Source organism: Brachycentrus maculatus, unplaced genomic scaffold, assembly GCF_059751285.1.
Source record: "Brachycentrus maculatus isolate JH-2025_06_01 unplaced genomic scaffold, ASM5975128v1 h1tg000029l, whole genome shotgun sequence".
In the NCBI taxonomy this organism is placed as follows: Eukaryota; Metazoa; Arthropoda; class Insecta; order Trichoptera; family Brachycentridae; genus Brachycentrus; species Brachycentrus maculatus.
The window spans coordinates 1,633,932-1,658,409 of NW_028280783.1; the positions used below are offsets into that span (position 1 = coordinate 1,633,932).

Sequence of the window (24,478 nt, forward strand, 5' to 3'; positions counted from 1 at the left end):
GAAAAGGCCAAGTTGGTGGGGTAGGACCTCCCAGTTGAGTGTCTCTAAGTAGTTGCGAAGGAAAGTCGATATGATTAGTCCTTATGATCCCACCAAACTCAAAGCAATGTTTTTTTTCGAAACGACTCGGTCTGGTGGACGATGTCAACCCACGACTTCATGCCCTTTAGGATTCTTCAAAAATATCCGCCTACCGTTGCCATTAACAATTCAATACAAAAAACGCTTTCCTTTTGGTTGCGATGTCGTTCATGCTGCCGTTCGTGCAATTCGTGAGGCACCCATTTTCCGTTCCTCTGAATCTTTTGATAAAGCAGGCACTCGGAAATATCCGAGCGAATCTAGTTGCATAGTGAGCCTTTTTTCCTATTAGATGTTGTGCTCGTCCAAAAGAGCTTGTAATTCGATGTCCTCTAACTTTTTTGGCTGATTTTCCGTTTCGGATGGTTCAAGTCAAAATTGCCTTGAACCGATATCGTCAAGTCATTTCCGATGGGGCATTGTCGGCGTAGGTCGCCACGCGAATTCTATTCAATTCGGCAGCAGATTTCTCGGCATGGCAAAGCATAAATTCCTGAACATGACCTTATTTCGACACGAAATTTGTCAAAAATACCACAGAAAAAACTGCTTCGCTGTATGTTTTTTATGTCAATTTAGGTATGCGTTGATTATAACATATGTCAAACCTACAAGAAACCTTATTGACACATATATTATATTTATACATAAACTACATAAACGGTATTTAAAAAAAGGACTTGTTTTCTGCCAAAACCAAAAGCGTTAAACCGGCAACGCCAAATGTGTCGCCTACTTTCAAAATCCATCAGATTCAATTTTATAAGATTTTAAAAGAATTTTTTTATCGGAATGCCAACTGTGGGTTTTATTGTTTAAAATATTTATGTACTTGAAAACCCTGTTAAAAAATACTCAACAATAGCGTTGTATTTCAAATTCCACTATATTCATGAAACTTGCCCTGATCCATATCGGCTAATCAGAGAGTGGTCAAAAATTAAGATCTTTGGCCTTTGAAACATAAATGTTACACGGAGAATTTAGCATTTTTTGTAAAATCGACTCACATAGATCTGATGGATTTTGAATGTAGGCGTCACAAATGGTCTTCCGTAATCGATTCGTCTTTAATGTTCGATATACTCTAAAGGTGGGGCCGTTTCGTCGTAACGTAACACGTTACGATGCGAGCATTCGTATATTCAGCGAGCAACGTTACGACGTTACGTTACGTTACGACGCACTGCAAATAAATCTCGATTTTATTACAAGAAGGGACTCCGTTGGGCTTATTTACATTGACTTTTTAGTTTGATACAAAAAGTCTATCCATAGGTACTAAAACACCACCCCACTGTATCCTACCGTCAAACAGTCATATTTTCAATACCCATCTGTCAAATATTCCAAAGCGAACGTCACAGCCGTTGTTAAACATAATAAAATTTCCAATTAATATGAACACCAGTCTGTTAGGTAACGACAAAGCTTAAATATGTGTAAAAAAAATATATATTATTAATATTCTATATCCATAAAAATCAATGTTTGTTTATATGTATGATATATCTTTTAAAGGATTCTATACCTCTCACCCGATTTAAGTAAAAATTTGCGAGCTTGACCTTAAAAAAAGAAGATAACTGTGTTCATGAAATTTAAAAAAAATCTTTTCTAATTCCCAATCCTCGATTAAAAATTTTCATAGGTATTTCTTAATGTATGGCATTCGCCATTTTGATTTGAACTGTCATAAAATTATTTTGAGAAATAAAAAGACTTTGTTTTTTGATCCACTCACATTTTTATCAACCAACTAGTTTCGACAACAACCTGTTGCCCTCTTCAGGGTTTAATTTATGACTTTCAAATTAATTTTGAATTTGTTTTAATTTTGAATTTCAATATTCAAAACATGTCATAAAATTCATTGAAGAAAATTGAATAATTAAAGCACTGTTCTTAATGTACCTACCTAATATAAAGTACCTACCGGTTGTAATGTACCCCTTAGAATAAATTTGATATTTTACTGTATATTTAAAGTAAAGTGAGAAATAAAATTTAAATTTATTTCTTATTTTCTAATGTATGCATTTACTCTTTCGTCGAGCGGTGATGCTTTAACTGACTCGCGCAGTTGCGCGAGATCTCACTTAAAATATTCAGCGGTTTCATTTCTATGAATACTTTGCTGATTTTAAAATAGTGAATTGAAAAATCAATGTGTCTTTCGTAACAAAAATTTAAATTTTTATGAGTAATATTTAAATAAGGAGAGAGGGATTTCTTTATAACTACCATACCATTTATGATACCAAGCGTTGCTATGGCTCAGTTAGGTTAAATGAAAAAATATTTATTATTAAGAAACGCTCATTTATAATATGATTAAATTCATAATGCTTGGTGAAGCAATGGAAAACTTTAAAAATTATATAACACTAATGAACTATAATATAAAAAACAACACTTCAGCAGATGTTAAAAAGCAAACCTGTTCGCCATGAGCGATGTTTAGTATTGCGTGTATTACTGTTAAGGTCAACAGATGGGGCTGCCATTACTGTAAAAAAATCTGCTTTTCAAATATTATGTTTTTAACTATCACGTTTATTTTTACCAGTTGCGGTACTTAAAAAAAGCATTCGGTGAATTACTTTAAGAGATTTCAAATTTTGAACAAAGGGACATGTGTTTTCTAATTTATAACGATACATTTTTTAAAAAGGTTGATGTTCAGTGACATTTACTTCGATCTTTCAGTGATGGGTTAAATCTGGGGTAGGCCGTTTTCATTTTAACTAACTAACCATCACGCCGCTTCCCCGCAGGGGTAGGCAGAGAGAATAGAACGCTACACCACTCTGTCTTTGCAAACATTCTTCGCCTCTTCCACGTTCACGCACCTCATACGTACCCGCCGATTGTTACGACTCCTAACTTGACCACTTTCAAGTATTTGGCATACCTGATCGTGTCATGTTTTTCTCGGTCTTCCATTGCTCCTTTTTTCCAATTACATTCTCCCCATAAATGTGTTTTACCGTTCTTTCCTCACTCATTCGCTCTACATGTCCAAACCATCTCAACACACCTTTCTTAATTTTATCGATGAAATATTTTATGATATTTTGGTGGTTTCATTTTTATTAGATTTATTAATGGACACAGCAATAAAAAGATGCCAAACGGTTCTTAAATAACATATGCAGATTATACATTTATAAAATCATTCCGTTTATCTGTTTCCGGATTGATGTCGATGTTTCATTTTATGTGGTTTTCAAGGTAAGTTCCAGTTTTGATTCTAATTATTAAACGTGACTTTTCATGCATATGCCATGATTTTTAGTTTAGGTAAGGGTATTTAATGGGTGGGTGGATCAAGTCGAGGAACGCTAGTATATCGCTCACTCCTTTCAAGAACATCATAAATCAAAAAACTTGATTTTTCAGGAGAACGTTTTTTAAGTTTAAAAATATAACACAATGTATTAAAAATAAATATCAAGCCACTTATTGAACTTTTTACTGTGCAACAGATCTTTTTAGGTAAAACCTGAATGTTTTTCTCCATTCGAAAAGTATTTAGTATTTTTTAATAGATTTATATTACCCACTGACACTTCGTGATGGAATTGCATTTTTAATTTATTATTAGATTAAAACCAATATTTTTAGCTTATCCACTTTTTTATTTGACCAGCGACGAAACCCGGTCGCTGGTCAAATAAAAAAGTGGATAAGCTAAAAATATTGGTTTTAATCTAATAATAAATTAATATTTAGTATATTAAAAAAAATAATTAAACAATACCTTTTCTTCCAAATGCAAAAACAACACTTTCTGTCCTGTAGCGGATAAATATTAAGTTAAAAATATCCCGCTTTTGCTGGGATACAGTACATTTTCTGGGCATTCTGAAGACATGCACAACTGAAAATTGACGGGTTTGATATATGACGTTGTTGAAAGGAGTGAGCCATATCGCTCACTCCTTTCAAGAACGTCATAAATCAAAAATCGTCAATTTTCAGTTGTGCATGTTTTCGGAATGCCCAGAAAATGTACTATATCCCAGCAAAAGAGGCATATTTTTAACTTAATATTTACCCGCTACAGGGCAGAAATTATTGTTTTTGCATTTTGAAGAAAATGTGTTGTTTAATTATTTTTATAAATAAATTAAATATTTTTCAAATGTAGAAAAAACCTTCAGGTTTTACCTAAAAAGATCTGTTGCACAGTAAAAAGTTCAATAAGTGGCTTGATATTTATTTTTAATACATTGTGTTATATTTTTAAACTTTAAAATCGTTCTCCTGAAAAATCAAGTATTTTGATTTATGACGTTCTTGAAAGGAGTGAGCCATATGTGAAAGAACTTAAAGCACACGTTTCCAGTATACGTGTAGTTCGGGCTAGTAAAACTGAAAATTATGTTGTGCTCTTTTTTATCATTTTTGGCATGGATTGTACTCGCACAAAGTGAAAATACCGATAGTTTGGTAATTTGAGTAATATTAAATACACCATATTACCAAACTCCGAAGATTCAATGAAAATACTTGTGTGAAACCGGTATAAAGTAAAACGTGTTAATAAAATTTACAATGAACCAACATTTAACGAAATAGAGGACATCGTCATTTCTAAAATTAAAGAAATGTAATCAAAAGTTTCCATTTCAGCTGTCCCGTATAAACGAGTAAAAGAGCATATAATATAAAATAAAATAATCTGTTAAATAAATCAATAATAAACCCGTTGCTCCGTTTAAATTAATATTAACAGTGTACCGTAGAACGGGGCTACTTGAATTTTGATATGTTACATGAGCCCAGTACAAAAAAAAAATTAATCTGTGTTTGGTCTACAATAATGAACGTATCGACATGATTCATCGTTTCCCTGACAGGTGACACTTATTGTCACGATACTTCGATCGATACCACGATCTAAATACTTTTTGTACTGGGCAACAACAAGAAGTAACACATCCAAGTTCAAGTAGCCCTGTTCTACGGTAACCTATGTGTTGCGCTCAAGATCGATACATACCAAAATTATTAATAAAGAATAACTGTGGCGGTTTCTATATAAACATTTCTAAAGGATTTGTGAAACAAATCACAAGCATCTCACACCCGTCTGACTCGTGCCAATCAATTTCTACCTTTGAATATCACAATGGAATCTGCTTCTGAATAATCAATACTTCTTGCTTAGAATGTCGTTGAGGTTTTCCCCTCAACGAAGCTGTACTTTTCTTCTCATAAAGACGGAGATCAACATCTATTTAAACTTATTTATCAAAAGAACTGATAACCAAAATATGTAGGTTCGGTAATTCAAAGGACTTTGGACAAAGGAGTTACTTCTTACACCCTGAAAATGTATTGGTCTGAATTAGTGAACCAGCAGCTCGTCGCGTTTCGAAAGTCTACAACATTAATTGGACCATGTTATGCAGAAACCATCCAACCCACAAATTGGCAAGCTGGGAAATTGCATTTGAATGTTTTTAGAATAATAAAATGTTTTTTAATGTTTTTTTTTTTAATTGAGTAATAAGTGAGGCTTAAAACAGTTTAAAAAATTAGAAGTAATTGAAATAAAAAGAGTTATATTTATTTATAATAATGAAAAATTTACAAAAATGCCACGTATTTTCTAGTAATTTGTGTGAAGACTTATGATAACTATAATAAATTCATATTCTTCTGCATCTTTAAAACTCACATACTAATAAAAGAGTTTCTGCTCAATAAAAAGCTTCTTTTCATCTCACCAATAGATGTCTCTAGTGAAGTTCTAGTAATTCAAGAACAAGGTTTTTAAATTGGTTCATATATATATAGAACTTCCAAGAATTTGAGTAGTGTGGTTGTCAATAATGGGTAGAATTGGTGAATGTTACACGTGTGTAAAGTGATCACTTAAACCAGCCTATAATGGTCGTCAACCCCGTAAATACCCAGAATTCCTTACTCTTCTTCATATTTGATGAGATGTCAAAAAAATTATATAAAATATAAGATCTCTATGTTAAATGGTAGAAGTTAGGTTTGTGTCCATATTACCATACATAAGTATTGTTTACTGTGTGTTATTTTGAACATTTTGATTATTTTGTCAATAACGTAAAAGTTTGGTATTTTATTGGTTGGATGGATTCAGCAAAATAAAAAAATCAAATAACATCGATTTTTTCGGCAATATTTTAATGTATGTAAATATAATTTTAATGTGAAAAATGCTGAAAGCTTCATATTTAAGCATTTTTTTTCATGGATTTACTGGTTGTGGGTTAGAAAAAAAATCTTTAAAAATAATGCATAATCTAAGTTGGCCTTTGAAAAAATTAAAAAAATATTATTGATGAAGTAGCATTCACCAAAGCAAATTTTGCAAATTGTGGATTGGGTGGTTTCTGCATAACACGATCCAATTACGTTTAAGCATCATCTTACATTGATTTTATTAATGGTAGGAGAATATAACAGAACTACCAACATTGAAATTGATATTTGACGAAGGTATCCAACAATTTGTCAAATGAAAGCAGTAGGAAAATGGTCAATTTTGCACCTCCCACGTCACACTCAACCAGTTGAAAGGGCTGGAAAACTGTTACGGAGGCTTCAGTCATATTATGTTGAAAATCGGAAAAAGACGCCTTCACAAAAAAATAAGAAATTTGAATCCAGATTTATTGCCACGACAATTTTTTATATATCGCTCACTCCTTTCGAGAACGACATAAATCAAAAATCGTCAATTTTCAGTTGTGCATGTTTTCGAAATATATTTTTTATTTAATGTTTACCCACTACAGGGTAGAAAGTGTTGTTTTTGCATTTTGAAGAAAAGTATTGTTTAATTTTTTTTTTAATATACTAAATTTTTCAAATGGAGAAAAAACCTTTAGGTTTTACCTAAACAGTAAAATGTTCAATACATTGTATTATATTTTTAAACATAAAAACGTTCTCCTGAAAAATCATTTGTTTATTTATTAATGACGTTCTTGAAAGGAGTGAGCGATGTATTATAATTCTTCACACAAATTACTAGAAAATACGTGTCATTTTTGCAAATTCTTTGTTGTTATAAAAAAGTATTACTCTGTTTTATTTCACTTACTTCTAATTTTTTTTTAACTGTTTAAAGCATGATTAATTACTCAATTAAAAAAAAAACAAACAAAAAAAAACATTTTAATTTTGATCTGGAGGCAAAACATGATTGGCGATGTTAATCAAATTTCGTATGTGTGGTAAAATCATCATTTGGCCCCTTTTCCTTCCTGTGCCGGATAGAAATCTGACAATTTTTCTTCATTGAACCGTGGTCAGTCTATTAAACACGACAGAAGACATTAAATCTATTTGGTTTTTCATTTATTTCTTTAATTTGTTCATTGTGTGAAACTAGTAATCAAAGGAAGAAAATAAATAACTAATTGTCTGTAATATATAGTGATTTGAGAAATTAATTTTAGTTTGTGAGTAAAAAGACTTTAAATGGGATAATCGGCGGATACGTAAGAGGAGATGCATGAATGTATGTAGTGATCGATAGGCAATCGATATTTAGTTTGTAGGTCTGTTTAAGAAAGTAAGGTTTTAATGAAATAAACGCTGTTTTTCCCAACTCCATCAGCGTTGAGACCAACCCTATCAACCCCTTACAAACGTATGTTTGGGTATTGGTATTGTGCTATGTGTGAGAGATGGGGAATCACGAATATTTAATGTCTTATGCGTATACGTACAAGCGTTGCGTCTCTGTACTGTATATTTGGACCAACTCACATGGAGTTTGGTTTCTGAGCTTTTTGATAGAAACGTCGTCAGTAAAATTTATACCATATATAATCAAAACTATTACCAGATGTATTTTTGCGTACTCTTCTGCAGACCTTATCTAAAATGATTATTATATTTTTTTAATCAGCCCAGTTTAGTTCCTCATACATTAATCAACGTAGTATAGAAACTAAGATTCTTGAGATCTTTCATTTTAGATTTTTTTCCTCACACTGCTCATTCTTTATATATATATGCACTTGTTTGATTTAGATAAACATAGACATCATGTTCATTCACACTTCCTAGAAAACTCTTATCTGTGTACTTAAGAAGATTAAGAACGAAACAATTACAGAAACGATTATTACGCTTTCCTCGTTCTAGAAGTCAGCATTACCGAAAGCAGTTATGATTTGACAGATCTATAAAATGTACATATATATTCTTTTCTTTTTTGTTTTGTTTCATTTCAGACTGGAGGCTGTTCATCGTAATTATTATTTGATTTTATTTTCCTATATAACTTTTGACGAAATCCGACCAATTTGAAACCCGACTTATTCGAATCCTACGGTAATGGCAGCGATCACGTGTCGTTCGGCGAGTCGCTCGTACCGCGTTTCCTCGCACTGAGGAGGAGCACCGCGAGAAGACAGAAGATCCGGGCGCGGGTATGCTAAACGTCTGTCTGAACACTTCTCCGACCACTTCGGGCCTCCACAGCCAGGGCGTGCACCGCAAGATGTCGCAAGTAGTAGTGTGCAACCACGTGGCGGCCGCCGCGCCCGCGCCGCCCGCCGCCGCCGCCTGCCTGGGCCCGCAGGCCGCCGACAACGCCGACAACACGAGCGAAGACTCCAACCCCGTGCCTACCATCTATCGGTAACTGCATACCTACCTCAATATTGCACCACGGTTTAGCTTTTCACCATTTTCGGTTCACCTCTACCTCTGGACGGAACCTCTCTTGTCTATATTTTGTTCTCATCTCGGAACGGGATAAGCCGATCGGACATGACGCGGACGAAAATCACATTATTTTGAAGACATGAAGAATTCTACGTTATGTTATCATCCGCCTTCTTATCTTCGATGTCTCAGTATTATGATGTATTGTGATTCAATAAACAGTGTTTCTGTACTGCTATTGTTATTTCGATTGTCCGTTATTCAGTCCCAGAGCTAACGATAGTAACCCCAGTCATGTAACACTGTTTTGTGAATATATTATGATTTCAGAACCATGTACGATTATTTCTAATCCATTATTTGTCTTCTCTCGTTACTTATTATACCTCGAGCTCATGTATAACCAAATGTAGATACCATTACATATGTATGTGTAGATCCTAAGTATAGTGCATGACTGATGCATACATATGTAAATTCTGTTTCATAGCGAATTATTTCAATTTGTATAGTGCCGCAACTTACATATTATTACATAATATTCATCTCATTCGTAGAGTAGATAGATGGCTTAGCATTCATAAATTATTTCTAGCAGGTATTCATTTTGCACAAAATCACTTTTTTCTTTTTTCTACCGTTTCATTTAAAGATGTACTCACATAATACATATGTACATTCTTCTTAGTCTAATTGTATTACACAGTGAATATTTAAAATGGTTTCTAAGTATTTATTGGTTTATATTCCGCAACTACACCTAAATACCTAAAATACATATAAATAAGAAAAAAATAACTTTTCGAATCCATCACATCAGTGTCTATATAAAAATTTATATCTTTTGCATGGTAATCAATTGAATACCTACCGATAAGTACGAATAAGAAATAAAAATAAAAATTATTTTTTCACTAAAGCAACAAGAAAATTTACGTTTTGTTAATTTTCACAAATAGTTTTAAAAACGTTTTATGGTATTCAGCTAAGGTACTATTGGATACATAATTAAAACATAAAATAAAGCATTTCTCAACATGTGAATATGATGGTATTTGATGTTCAAACGGGATCGCGACTTAGCATTATTCGCAAATTTAATACATTTTTATTATACTACAAACTCTTCTCATAATTATTTGTACATACATACAAATATACATATATATATATATATATATATATATATATATATATATATATATATATATATATATATATATATATATATATATATATATATATATATATATATATATATATATATATATATATATACATTTATATAAACATGAAGGAAAAAATAAAACAACCATTTTATTTTTATTTAATGGGTTCTAGATAGTGTTACGTTAACAAAAATCGAATAACGGTAATCTTTTTTTTTACATTTTGGATTTAATTTTGAAAATTAATTTTATTTATAAAATGGGTTTCTGGTAAAATAAATATTTATAAAAATAATACATTGCGACACATCTTCTAAGGATCCGTTATCTCGTGTAAAATAGTAACTTGTAAATCATTTAAAAAGTTGTATGTTAAAAAATTGTGTATTATAAAAGTTTTAAATATCTCGATATATTTTGTTGTGTAACATTTAAATCCTCATTAAAACGGTTCTCGATGCTAGATCTAGAACATAGATGTACTATTGATGTAGTCAGTGGTGGGCTGCAAGTGGATCAGAGGGGCTCACGCGAGCCCCTTGTTAAATTGACTTGGGCCGGCTAGCCCCTTGTTAAATTGAGAGGAAATATATTCTCTAAATTAAAGCCATCAGAAATATTCTACAGATTAAATTCTCTAGATTAAATTACAGCTATCAGAATTTTCTACCGTTAAAAATAAGTTATATCTATATTTTGTCGTTTGATATGCATATTAAGTATTTTTTATTATTTTTAATTATTATGTATTTTGGATAGTTACACTAATACACCTCCCCCCTCTACCCACGAGCCCCTTGTTATAAAATTGGCAGTCCACCCCTGGATGTAGTTGTTTTCATGTTGGGCTAGAAATGATTAAAGGGAATCGATTGTTCGACACTCAGTGTTTAGGAGGTCCTAGGGTTGACATTGTCAGAGTTAGTTCGGAACCGATACCGAAACACGACGTTTCATCGCGCCTCGGTCAAGTTTGGTGAAGTTTTCGTTTTTAGTAATTATTGTGTATAAACATCAACAAAATGGTATTTATTGAATAAATATTTATATCTCTAAAATAGTGTTAAGTACTTTTTAATATTTTATTTATTGCGCCAAACACCAATCGGTACATGTGTTGTACTATTGAACATCGATCGATATACTAAACACTAAGTAACTGGAACAAAGATGCTTGCTTCGCACAACGTTACCGTTAGATGTTTTTAAACAAAATATTATTCTCGTTGAAATTACGCTTCTCTTTGAAATTCTCACAGTAAAACGGCAAATGTATGCTTTTAAAATCAATGATATATTTTGGCCATATTGAGTATATTTGACGTTATTTTGTAACTCACCAAGAGAAAGTTTAACAATTTCTCTGAAAACACATTGAATATTCGCAATGAGCACAGAAGCACATGGCCTACTATGGAGAAAAGCACCACTAATTGGTAGCACTGCATTCGCCTCATTGGTTTACATTTTCAAGTTGCAGGGCGCCTATCGCATCGCTCGACTGCATGGATGACTTCAGCGCCACTTCCCAACAGATGCTAGATCAAGGTAAGTCGACCCTTCTCTTAACGTTCTCGGTATCTCGATGCCTACGGTCACTAATAATTACAACAAACCATCGTATCGTGTTTTAAAGAATCCGAAAGGAATCTTTCCCGAGTGTAGTATAACACAATTATTTATTGATAAAAAGAATCCGAGTAGTAAACAAATCGAAACTAGTAAAAACCAGCAAAGAAATGTAATGTAATATTATTAGAATTTATTAACCCATCCGCATATCAGTTTTTTTACAAAACATGTATATAAAAACACTAATTGAATGTATCCCCGCAAGTAAGAAAGTTGCCCCGCCCGGAGGGGAGGTGATATGGGTTGTCAAACAAGGAGGCGCTAATATTTTGCACCTGATAAAACGAGAACAAACATAGAAATAATCTTTAATGCAGAAAAAGGTAACATCAAATGTTTAGTGCGTGGTCCAACAGCCGACCAATGACACCGCGCGCGTGGCTGCGGCGTCAACGGCGAATTCAACCGAGTTATAAAAATAAACTATCTCATAAAATTATAACTTTCACTGTTTTACCAATAAATATGGTACATATAACTAGTATGCACGTATTTTATCGTGTGTCTATATCAGAAATGTGAAAAATTAACATGAAAACTTGAAAAAATAACTCAATAAAATATTACTCCTGGGATTAGTTTAGTTTAATTAGATTAGTAAAGTTTTGATTTCTCACCGATTTGAGTTGATATTTCCATCAAAAGGATAATTCTATCTTTACAGGGATATCTTTGGTCAAGTGTCGTCAGTAAATTTGTATTAAAATTATAAGAAATAATGCATTACAAAAAGCTTTCTTTACTGATTTGTAGATATCACACGAAAGTATCTTTATAATATGAACTACCACGAATGGAGCGTGGCTTAAACGGCGCTGATTTGCAAAAAAACATACCTACCGCCAACGGTTGGCGGCTGATAGGCCGATGGGTTAAAACCGTTAAAATATTAAAGTAAAAAAATTATTCAAAAACAGTACGAAATAAATAATTTAACTTACTTTTCGATATCTCGCGAATAATTTAAAATTCCTTCTTAGCTAATCGCCTCGGATCGACTTACATCGAAAACCACCTCACAATGCACTCGGCAGGAACTCCGGGGCTTCGATTCAAGAACCTAGGCAAGTGTGGTCTTCGCGTGACCAATGTTGGTCTGGCAACATGGGCCATGTTCGGAGCGGGCGTTCCAGAGCAAACCTCCATAGACATTGTGACCAAGGCTTTGGATATCGGCATCAACGTTATCGACCTGTCTGAGGCTCATTCAGGTAATTATTCCGCCTTATATTTTTTGTTGGGAGCCTCCGAGAGAATTTAATTCAATAGATAGAGGGTCATGCGGAGTTTGAATTTGAAGAAGTCGATGACGACTTATAAATGACTTATATATCGTAGTCGTACAGGGGAAAGTGACCAAGTGCATATGTTTACAAAAACGTGATCATTGACTATTTGATATCTTACTAGCTTAATATTGCCCTGAAAAAATCCCAAAGGATTTTAAACTTGGAAGTATAATATATTGACTTGTTAAATATGACAAACTGCATTGATGTTTATTTTCTTGCCAAACAAAAATTACTTAAATGGCCCTCCTGAACTATTTATATCTTGTTAGTTGGTCACTTTCTCCTGTACGACTACGATATGAATATAACAGAATAATAACATACAAAGCTACGATCGCATTACTCGTTCAAATTTCTAAAAGCATTTTTTATGCTTTTCACAAGGCTGAGTTAAGGTATTTGGGGGTAGATCCACTTAAAAAAGGCTTCATAATTTTTCCATACCAATTCAATTAGAATAACAAGAAGTTATCCACCATTGGCTCTATGTATAATGCATGCTGGTAATGATGAAACTGGACGACAACACAATTTCGACAATACGGTTTTCTTACATAAGGAACTCTCACAAGAAGGGGTACTATAAACTAAGCTAGGGCACAAAATACCGAACCTTCTTCTGGTAGAACGGAAGGCCTATTGTCGATAGTCAACAGTTTCTAGAGGACTTTTACTTTCTCTTTTCTCGAGGACTTTTACGTAGTTTTCTCTCAATGAGCAAATATGATAAGATGTCCTTGATTGGCCCACACTAGTTTATCCTTCCTGATTACAACACAGATAAAGTAAAACATGCTCTTAGCTAGAAAATCCAATAATTTTATATGATATTAATAATTCAGTTTATTTTATAAAAGCGAATTTGATGATTGCGACACTTTTTTGTATGTAAAAATAAATTATTTACTTAATAGTATTTAATTTTAAACATTACTATCGGTATCAAATTATAAATATTCGGTATATAAATAACAATATGAACAATACTAAAAAATTACCAATGAAAAATCTTAATTTAAATATTATTGCGTACAACAAAATATGTTAACCCTTTGGTTACCAAAATCATACCGGCATTCGGTACTCTAGGGATAAAAACAATAATCTGTCGGATCTAACGTCATGATTTATAAAAGTATCAGGTACATTTTAGATGGTGTGTTAGGGATTCCTTCAGGGTTGTTCAAAATTTTTCGATTCGCTTTTTTTTTTGATCAATAAGTTTTACATCTAAAATGAAAATTATTGATCAGTTATGTTTAACAATTAGTTGTAATATTACAAAAATACTTTAAGAGAAACGAGAAAAATCAAAGCACATTAAACCAATTTTTTCCGTGAAAAGTAAGTTATGTGATATAATTCAAGAGGATACATTTTTACTTGTCAAGGTTAAAAAAATATATGCAATAAATTGATACAAATATAATACAAATACTGCATACCTAAAAAAATAAAAAAATAAAAATGTTAATAACATTCACCCCAACACTATTTCTTTCAACACCGGATGTCGCCAACTGTGTCGTTGAGACGTTTGATCTCCAGAGATATGCGTACGACGTAAAAAGGAGGTGGACATTAAGCGAGCAGCATTTACCTGTTAATCTTTTTTTTTATGAGAAATATTTGTTTTCATTATTTACAAAAATATTATAATTTCATACTATTTCTGTGAGCCTAAGCGGCTCATTATTAAAAATAGGTATCAAATTGTGGTAGAGTGGGTTCGAACCGAGAAACTCTGACTCAAGAGTCCGCGACACTAACTACGGGACCACAACCCGACACCCATTTAGTTAGTGATTTTTTATGATGTTGTATACATTTAGTTCAATAAAATCCGAGAGATATTTTCACCGCGCTTTACGTAAAACAATGGCATAGAGTGTTCATAAATTATCGAACACATTTGGTTTATGAAATATTTTTGTTGAAATCGTAGTTTTCCCAAAAGTCCTTGTAACCAAAGGGTTAGACTATTGATATTGATTTATTGCCGTTTTACGGTCACAATATGAATTTAAAGTATGATATACGTTTTACATATTTGCGTGTAACGTTATTCTAATGGCGAGTATTTAGCATTATTATAACATAGCACAATACACCACTTGTAGAGCAAAAAAACATTACATGTTTATGCGAATGTGAGGTATAAATGCAAATGCGAAATTTTATTATTCTATGATTCTGCGTCCAGCCAGAAATATAAAAATTGCGAATTTTCAAAATACAATATCTGTGTCGAAACCAAAATTTTATTTTATTACTGATGAACACTTATTTATTCAAAATTGTAAATTAGTTTGTGTTTTGATTTTTACAGGTGAACTATAAAGTGATACCATAATAAATCTAAATTATAATATGCATAGCTTTAATTCGTTAAAAAAATAGTGGAAATAATTCAACAGTCGTTTTTATTAGCTAAGAAATTTATATGGAAAATCACAAGACACTTGGTATAATTGTTATTCAAATATGTAGAGAAATAAGGGAGATATAACGGATTTGACGCTGCCTAATTTAAGAAAACAAAAAACGAGGACTTCCTGAAAAAAGTGTGACTTCGTAATTTGCTGTGTGACGATTTGTCGTACTTTGGTACGACGTTACTTTTACCTTATATGTCTAGTTTAAAGAGTAGCTTCCTATTTCAATGGGTTATTTGATTACGGGATGCAGGCCGGTCATCTGTCAAGCCTTTAAGGAGATATTCGCCAACACAAAAATCATTCCATCGAGACCACCAGAGAATTCACGTCTGTTCACGCCCGATTATTTAAAGAATGTATTTTGGATATTTTGTTATTTTAAAATGTTTATAGAAAAAAATATTTTTTTATTTTTTTCCTTTTTTTCTTTTTATAAAAACTTACACTACCTTTCAACAACTGTTTTTTTTTCAATACCATATAGTTATTTCGAAGAAAAACTTATTTTTGTCAATGCAAAAACGGTGTTTTAAGAAAAAAATCAATTGCGTAAAATGTTACCTGGATTCGGAAAAAAATAAGTTGCGACTCAACGAATGCCAAGCCTTAAGTTACGAGACACGCATTATAATTTGAGTTCGATATTCCCTCTCGAGTCCAATAAGCGTGATCAAAATGGAAACATTCGTGTCGCCATTACTCTAAGGGTGGAAAACTCGCAGGTGCACGTGATGAATAATAAATAAAAGCAACAGATAATCTAGGCGTTACCAACGTATATATCGCTCACTCCTTTCAAGAACGTCCTAAATAAAAAAACTTGATTTTCAAGAGAACGTTTTTAAAGTTGAAAAATGTAACACAATACATTAAAAATAAATATCAAGCCACTTATTGAACTTTTTACTGCAACACATCTTTTTAGGTAAAACCTGGAGGTTTTTTCTCCATTTGAAAATATTAAGTAAGTATATTAAAAAAAACAATACCTATTCTTAAAAATGCAAAAACAACACTATCTGCCCTGTAGCGGGTAAATATTAAGTTTAAAATATGCTGCTTTTGCTGGAATATAGTACATTTTCTGGGTATTCCGAAAACATGCACTACTGAAAATTGACGATTTATGATTCATGGCGTTCTTGAAAGGAGTGATTTTGAAACACCGTGTACTTTTTACCATTAAACTAAAATGTGTCAAGTAATAACCACAATAAAGAGGAGGGAGGGGGAAGAAACAGATCTAAGAAAAATAAAATTATTAAATGTCAATAATGAAAAATGTCGTCTGCAGATTTAAAACAAAATATATAAAAACTAGTTTAATTTATGTATCCAGAAATCGGTATGTTTTTACATAATTGAATAAACTACTTTCTCTTTAATACCAGAAAAGTCAAAAAGACGTAATTATGACAAAATTCTTCTGTTAAGTTATCGACTCAATGTAAAGCTGCCTTTATTGTCCATTATTATTTATGAAGAGTATCACAATACATAGGCTAATATTGCTGCCGAGATTCAAAAATGTTACACGTAACATAGTATATACATTTTTAAATGCATCGCACCTGTCTAGCAAGTTAAGCAGGTGAAGTGCATTTTAAATGAATAAACTACGACGAGAGTTTACTAATTTAAAATGCACTACGTTCCATTTAAAATGCACTTCGATTTCATCGCGTAAAGATGGTCATAGTGATGAATTTTTATTAGTACTCACAGCGATGCCAATATCGATTTTAACGCTTTGAATAAAACGAAAGTTTTCTATTACCTGCATTCACAAAACATTGGAATTCACAAATAGGGATCAGGATGAGTTCTACCCCCTGTATCTTGCCTTTTACTTTGCCTTGCCTCTTATCTCGTTATTCGTTATTCAATGATAATTTATAACCGCACACGTGATATTTCATGAATTATCTCATTATCATGTGATGATATTTAGTTTTCTATTGATCGATTCAAGAATATCACTTTTCGCATGACCAAACCTTTTTGATGTGAAACTTCTTAGGCGACAATTCGATAATCGATAATTGGACAATATAGATAGTGAAATTTCAAGATCGCGTCACGTTTGTTGGACGCATTTCGTTACATTATCGATGCCCTTTTTTTTAGGTCAAGGGATCTTGCATCCCTTATGTCACTGCGACTATATTAGGTCTATTGTGACCTCCCTCTGTATCACAGGTTACTGCTAAGACCTACGTGTGTCATGTAACTCACGACCTGTCTTGGTGGTAGGAGCTTCACCTTGGAGCGTCCAGTAGAGGTCCTCCAAGGATGTGACTTCGTTCGCGAGCGAGTGCGTAACAATTATAGAGAGTGTGGATTGGCGTTTCGTTATCCTCCATACAAAATCTGCATACTGGGGAGTCATGTAGTCCAATTTTCGTCAAGTGTTTCCTCAGTCTGCAGTGTCCTGTCAAGGTCCTGGTTAGGATCCTAATTTGTTTTTTGCTAAGCTTTAGAGCTTCTGTGGTGCATTTCCGCGAGTACCCCATGATCAGTTCCATTGAGTGTTTCATCGTCGATGCTCTTGGTAGGGTTGAAGAACATAAGTATCTTCGTGAAAATTTTGGTCTGTACATAAATTACAAACCCAAGGAATCAAAAACCCAATCCGAAACTACTAAATGTGCAATTTTTTTTCTCGTTATCTCGAAAATTTCGAATAACATCACAATCCATACATCCCATATTTTAGATATCACAATCTATTAATATCAGAATTCCGAATTTAAGCACCAATCAATGACAAAATCTGTGTTTGCAAATATTTAATACACTGATTTTTTTGTGCAATAAAAATAACTTTTTTGTACATTGTTGCATTTCTTTTGAGATACTCTCTGTCTCTCTCTCTCTTTATCTTTCTCTAACACATTAAATCTCTCAATTTCATTTTATTTTTTAAGATTCTTTTAAACAACTGATATTAGTCGATCATCAAGGAGCACAAGACGCGGATGCGTTGAAATGAAAATGTAAAAATCAACATTTAAATATGTTTTAAGAATTGATCTTTATGTTTGCGAAAGTTTTAATCAAATTGGAAATAATCTAGCTAATAGTCCAGTAAAACTTCGATAAAACGGACCTCTATTTAACGAACTTTGTGTATAAAAGACAAAAATCCCGTCAATAAACAATGTACGCATTTTCGTAATTTTAGACAGTTGCGTATAAAAAATGCAAACTTGAAGCGTAACCAAAACTTGATTCCTTTTTCAAGGCACGCAAGTAATAACCGAAAGCAAGCGCGTCGATATTAAACAGCAACGTCACTTCACAACGAGTTCCGAAGACAATAAATAGAATTTTGTTTCTGTTTTGTATTGTTTATTTATATGAACATTGTATTTAGTGTTCATAGTTTATAAAAAAAAAATTATTTTAAACCTATTTACATAAAACTAACTTTCGGCTTTTATGGACACCCCCTCCCCTCAATTAGTCCGTCATATCGAGGTTTTACTGAAAGTCCCACGATGCCTATCCAACCAAACCCTTACTCAATAACCAACGCCATCCCTCTGTGCCTCGCCACGATTCTCCAATATCATAGATCTGTCCGCCTTTCCCCTGTCGAGCGTTCTATAAGGCTATAATTAGCATCACATTAATGGGTTATGAACTAACTACTAATGTCCGTGTTTCTGTTTCTTTAGTATATTTTATCGCTATTTCTTTGTTATATATATATATATATATATATATATATATATATATATATATATATATATATATATATATATATATATATATATATATATATATATATATGTATATATGAGGGAGCACTTGCTTATCGCAATTCTTACGAACTTCGGTCTCGAATCTTGTTAACCTTCTAGGCACTCGAGCGGAAACTGAATTAGGAAAAATTCTCCAGAGACGGAACTACAAAAGAGCCAGCATTATAATTACAACTAAAATCTATTGGAGCACCAAGTAAGAGATGATGAATATTTTAAATGAACATATAATAGAGATGGTGCAATCATAATACGTAGTTTTTCATTTATATCTTTCCCCTTAAGGTCTGATGAGAGGGGTCTATCTCGCAAGCACATCATAGAAAGCGTTCGTGCTTCTCTGGAAAGACTTCAAGTTGATTATATCGATATTGTGATTCTGCACAAAGTTGATCACATGTGCCCAATGGAAGGTAAAGTAGCGTACTAAAAAAAATCTTCACTTTGCTGCAATTCTTTGGGCGTGATATCAACATACTTTTATTTACTTTCCAGAGGTTGTCAGAGCAATGAATCACATAATCAATAAAGGTTGGGCAATGTACTGGGGAACAGCGAGGTGGTCTCCCGCTGAGGTACGATTATTAAGATATTCCGACAAAACGTCATTTGAAATAGTAGTTCTTTCATACATATTACAGCGAGCAAGTACAGAAGCGATTATTGATCTTTTCAGGTAATGGAAGCTTATACGAACTGCCGTCAGTTCAACTGTATAACGCCCATCGTAGAACAAACGGAATATCATATGTTTTGTAGGGAAAAGTCAGAACTGTATATGCCGGAACTTTACAACAAAATCGGAGTTGGTAAGTTACATACATACTTCGTATTATTGTATCGTTTATATATTTATGTATTTCATTAACAACTTAATGTGTTTTTAGGATTGATGGTATGGTCTGCTATAACAACCGGAAAAGGACTATGCCGCGAAGATGTTCCAAGTATATTCGCTAAATCTCGATTCAATCGAAAATATAGTTCATTCAGTTGGGCGGAAGATGAAACAGCTGGAGAGGTAGATGAAGTAAAATAATTTTATTTAAAAATAATATTAATTTATTTCATCATATGCCCAAAAATAAAACTAATCACCTTTACAGACATGCGCTGCCGCTAACCGAGAAAGAGGAACAAATAATGATGAGACCAGACGCCATGCTGAGAAACTTCGAGATATTTCAGAATTGGCTGCTGGACTCAGTGAGTTGATTGACTTCAAATGGGATTCTCGTATTTTTGTGCATCTATAGTACTTATTAACTCAAATTACATTTTTTTCAGATTGCACGGTATCACAATTAGCGATCGCATGGTGTCTGAAAAACGAGTCCGTTCATTGCTTACTTCTAGGAGCCGTTACTGTAGAGCAACTCTACGAAAATATACACTCGCTACAAGTAAGAATTGATTTATTCCATCAGCATTACAACCAGCGAGGAACATGAATAGTTTTAACTCTCATTTTGTATTCTTTATTTCAGATTCTTCCCCAACTCTCGCCGGCTATAATGGCGGAAATCGAACGGATCATTGATAACAAGCCACAGAGGCCTCCGATGGTATCAACCCTGGCTCTGAGAGGACAAGCCGGAGGAAGCCCCGCCTTAACTAGAGGTGACAGGTAAGCGAGAAAAATCTTAAACGATATTTATAAAAATCACTATTTTGTTAGCGCATATATTTTACCAACATGTTTTTCTAGCCCGAAGGATGGATTGGCCGAAGACAGCACCGCCGAGCTGAACGCCGAGACCCCCAAGGAGCAGAAGACCAATGCCTTTTGTGAGATCCAGTGACTGTGGTGGCGCGGCAGTGGAGATACCGCCTCGCAAAAATCCTCAGAAAAAAAAGCAAAAGTAAGTTTCTTTATATTTTCTCATTTGTCATATTTCCTCATTTGTTATATTTTCTCATTTTTCTTTTAAATATGCTTATTGTGCCTATTTATTATACCTGTTTATTGTTTTCATATTTTTCCATGTATTAGTATTAGTTTTGGTTATTTAAAAAAACACTTTATTATTTGTGTTCCTGTCTTGTTAACCTTAATCCCGTGTCCCAAAATGAGAAATAGAAATTACTCATCGGGAATATTAAATGTATATATGACTTATGTATGTAATATGTTTTTAAAATAAATAAGTTGTGCGGTACGATAAAAAAGTAACAAAACTTTTAGCTGTTAAAACTGTTAGCCTAAAATAATTTTTGTTTTCAGGAATCAGCAGCCAACAAAGAAAAAACTCAGTATTTTCTCAACAACGCAGGAGTTGTCGTTTGTCGCAAAGCTTCGTCAAATACAGATATCGAGAAAGGTACATTAGAAATATCAACAGTAGTATAAGATAGTTAGTTATTTGCACGTTTGAAAGTGATTGGCTAAATCGTGGGTTCGTTTCCACAGGGAAAGTGTCACCGGCCGAGGGAACGCAGCCGTCCGGGAAGGGGAAGACGCCCGTCGCGGGCGGCAGCAAGGTGAAGAAGTCCAAGTCCGAGACCGCCACCAACGTGCGCTCCGGCTCCTTGCAGCGCTCCCTCTCCGGCCAGATCCTCAAGGACCGCCGCATCTCGCGCCCCGACCTAGCCAGCCCTTGCGACGTGTGAGCGCCCCCGACCCTGCCTACGGGTGCTGCAACCCTCCGGCTTGCCCGCATAGCTGGAAATCGATAACTTCACCGCGACACGAAATCGCTTCATTAACCCTTCACTGCATAGTGTATTAAATTTGTTACATACCCAAAAGTTAGTGTTAAAATGGTCTTTAAAAATATAAGCAACCATTCTTTGTCGTTACTGATTAGATTCATTCATAATTCACGTATAAAGTTCATAATTTAGCCAAAAGACGCGCTATGAGCGCCAAAATAATAACTTCACTCGTCTCTCGAAGACGAACTCTCAATGCAGTCATTCAGTCATGCAAAAAAGTCATGCAGTGAAGGGTTTAAATCTCTCCGGACTCTGTGCGAGATTTGTATTCCACCCGCGATAAACTGCACCGTTGATTCATACAGTTTTTTATTTAAATGAGGATTTTTCATCTCCACTGCCGCGCTATTCAAGTACCCGCGACAACTGAACGCTTAGTGAGTTGGGTTTCCCTCACGCTTGGGACTCGTAAAGTGAGTTACGATAGTGCTTCATGAACTGGTTGATAGTGTTAAGTTGTGATTGAATTCGTCCCCTACGCCAAAGCTTCACGGCACACGGCGCATGCTACTGCAGCTGTCCTACAGTTGGCGATGCAACTTCTAACGCGTGAACGGAACGAGAATGGAATTAGAGGTTTGTCTTTTATATATTTAAATTTACTACTTTATTTATCGTCTAAATTATGTAAAATTATTATACAGACAATTATAGCATTTGTCTTTGAGTCCCAACTAGTTCGATAAACTACAAATTGTCAACTTCAATACTGTAAATGGTCTACTTAACACTAAAGGGCCTATTTTGTACGAGGTCCAATTTTTCATGTCTTAGATTTGTTTTAGAAATAAGTAAGTTTCATGTCTCTTGCAAAAAAGACTTAATTCAAAACATAAATTATTTTCATTAGTTCCAAAATCAGATTAAGCTTGTAGAGTTATAGCTTATAGAAGCTTTTAGAATTTATAATTCTCTATTGTTAGATAAAAGGGAAATTTCTAGAATAAAATATATTCCTGATAAATTTGAATTTCAGGTTATCAGTATACCAGTTATTTAATATTTCTTACAGTAAAAAAGCTTAACTACGTTTAAAAAAAACTTATTTTTATATCATTACCACAAAAAAAAATATTTATAGCATCGACATTTTTGAAAAGCTCTCATGTAAATTTTTTCTCTCGTGTAAGCTTTTTTGCAGGGGACAGTTATTTAATAAAAGCACAAAGTTAGGATGATTGGGACTTTGATGTATATACCTCTGATGTATAAAACAATTATGTAGTTTTATCAAAACATTTTTGTGTAAAAAACAGAACGAATTATATCAATGCTTTTATTACGATATACAGTGGAATCCAGCTATATGTAACGTATAAAATTGGTCCGCTGAGATTGGCCGAGTTACGAGTAACAAATTTCCAATAAAAAAATCATAAAATAATACCCATTGTTTGTTTTTTAACAGTAATAAATTTACAAATACATAAGTATCTGAGGAGAGCTGATGATGTAAGTGAAGGGATGGAGAAGAAGGGAGGTGTTATAAGTTGGTTGACGTTAGCCAATTTTAAATTTAAAAAATGTGCCAGATTCTAAACATTTTTTTTATCTAAAAAAACCTAAAATTTTTCACTGACTTGGCACCATGTTCCCACAAACTTGATTAAAATCCCATGAATTATAGCCGAAATTATAAAGTTGGATGAATGAAAATCAGAGACAGAAAAATTGCGAGGTTCCACTGTATCTAGTTACTGGTAATTATGCAATAGGTATTCTCTTTATCCACATTTAGATGCATTAGGTATTCTATTTATCCACATTTAGAGGCAAAAGGTATTCTCTTTATCCACATTAAGATGCAATAGGTATTCTCTTTATCCAAGTTTAGAGGCAATAGATATTCTCTTCCACGTTTAGAGGCAATAGATATTCTCTTTATCCACATTTAGAGGCAAAAGGTATTCTCTTTATCCATGTTTAGATGCAATAGGTATTCTCTCTATACACATTTAAATGAAATTGCTATTCTATTTATCCAAATTTAGCTACATTAGGAAGGTTTATGAGTATAAGATAGTAAGAAGTAAATAAACATTTTTTAAGATCTGAAATTGTAAAATAATAAGGTTATATATTAAAATTAAAATCTTTTAATAAATTTTATCATAATACTTGCTAAAAAAGCACAGTCGTGTAAAATCATGATTTATAAATGTATCAAATATGAAAGGATATATTTTTTAATCGTCCTAGATAATTCAGACATTAATGTTTTTTCTTGATTTTGATAACACACAATTCAAGAAACTTTTTTTTTTACAGTTTATTTTTATTTTTACATGATTTTAAAACTAAAAGCAAACTGTATTTTAGAATTTATAAACATTTAAAAATATGTAAATATTTTCCAAAGCACCATCGAAAATAACTTAACATTAATTATTAAATTATTGTGTAGGTTTTTTTCAATTTACAGTTTTTATTCAGGTTTTTGTACGCTTTTCTCAGCAACACGAGAACATAATTAATATTACTAATATATAATATTAAAATGATTACCAATAATGTTAATAAAAATATTGTATAATTCGTAATGTATAAAATTTTATTTATATTAAATAGTTTAAGATTCTTAGTCACGTGTATGTATATTTTGAATTATTTATCGAACATAATTTCAAAATACACATATGTATAAAGTACACTGTAAAATACGTATTTTATTTCAAATATATTTCGAATGTGTTTCTTTTAAGGGGAAACTTCAT

General features: G+C 33.0%; 1 protein-coding gene across 2 annotated transcripts in view; it reads left to right on the forward strand.

The window, feature by feature from the left end:
• Positions 1-22,836, forward strand: part of Hk (potassium voltage-gated channel subfamily A regulatory beta subunit hyperkinetic) — a 43,487-nt gene extending 20,651 nt beyond the window's left edge. Inside the window, exons 8-20 of one of the 2 annotated variants that reach the window (XM_088271950.1) lie at positions 11,401-11,468; positions 12,533-12,763; positions 19,149-19,245; positions 19,335-19,462; positions 19,545-19,624; positions 19,726-19,858; positions 19,937-20,079; positions 20,156-20,255; positions 20,337-20,452; positions 20,537-20,676; positions 20,758-20,911; positions 21,274-21,370; positions 21,460-22,836. In XM_088271950.1, coding sequence (XP_088128076.1) covers positions 11,401-11,468; positions 12,533-12,763; positions 19,149-19,245; positions 19,335-19,462; positions 19,545-19,624; positions 19,726-19,858; positions 19,937-20,079; positions 20,156-20,255; positions 20,337-20,452; positions 20,537-20,676; positions 20,758-20,851 — 1,330 coding nt within the window. In that variant the 3' untranslated portion in view covers positions 20,852-20,911; positions 21,274-21,370; positions 21,460-22,836. The remainder of the gene's footprint in view (positions 1-11,400; positions 11,469-12,532; positions 12,764-19,148; positions 19,246-19,334; positions 19,463-19,544; positions 19,625-19,725; positions 19,859-19,936; positions 20,080-20,155; positions 20,256-20,336; positions 20,453-20,536; positions 20,677-20,757; positions 20,912-21,273; positions 21,371-21,459) is intronic. The other variant, XM_088271958.1, reaches the window with a different exon arrangement.
• Positions 22,837-24,478: the final 1,642 nt, after the last annotated feature.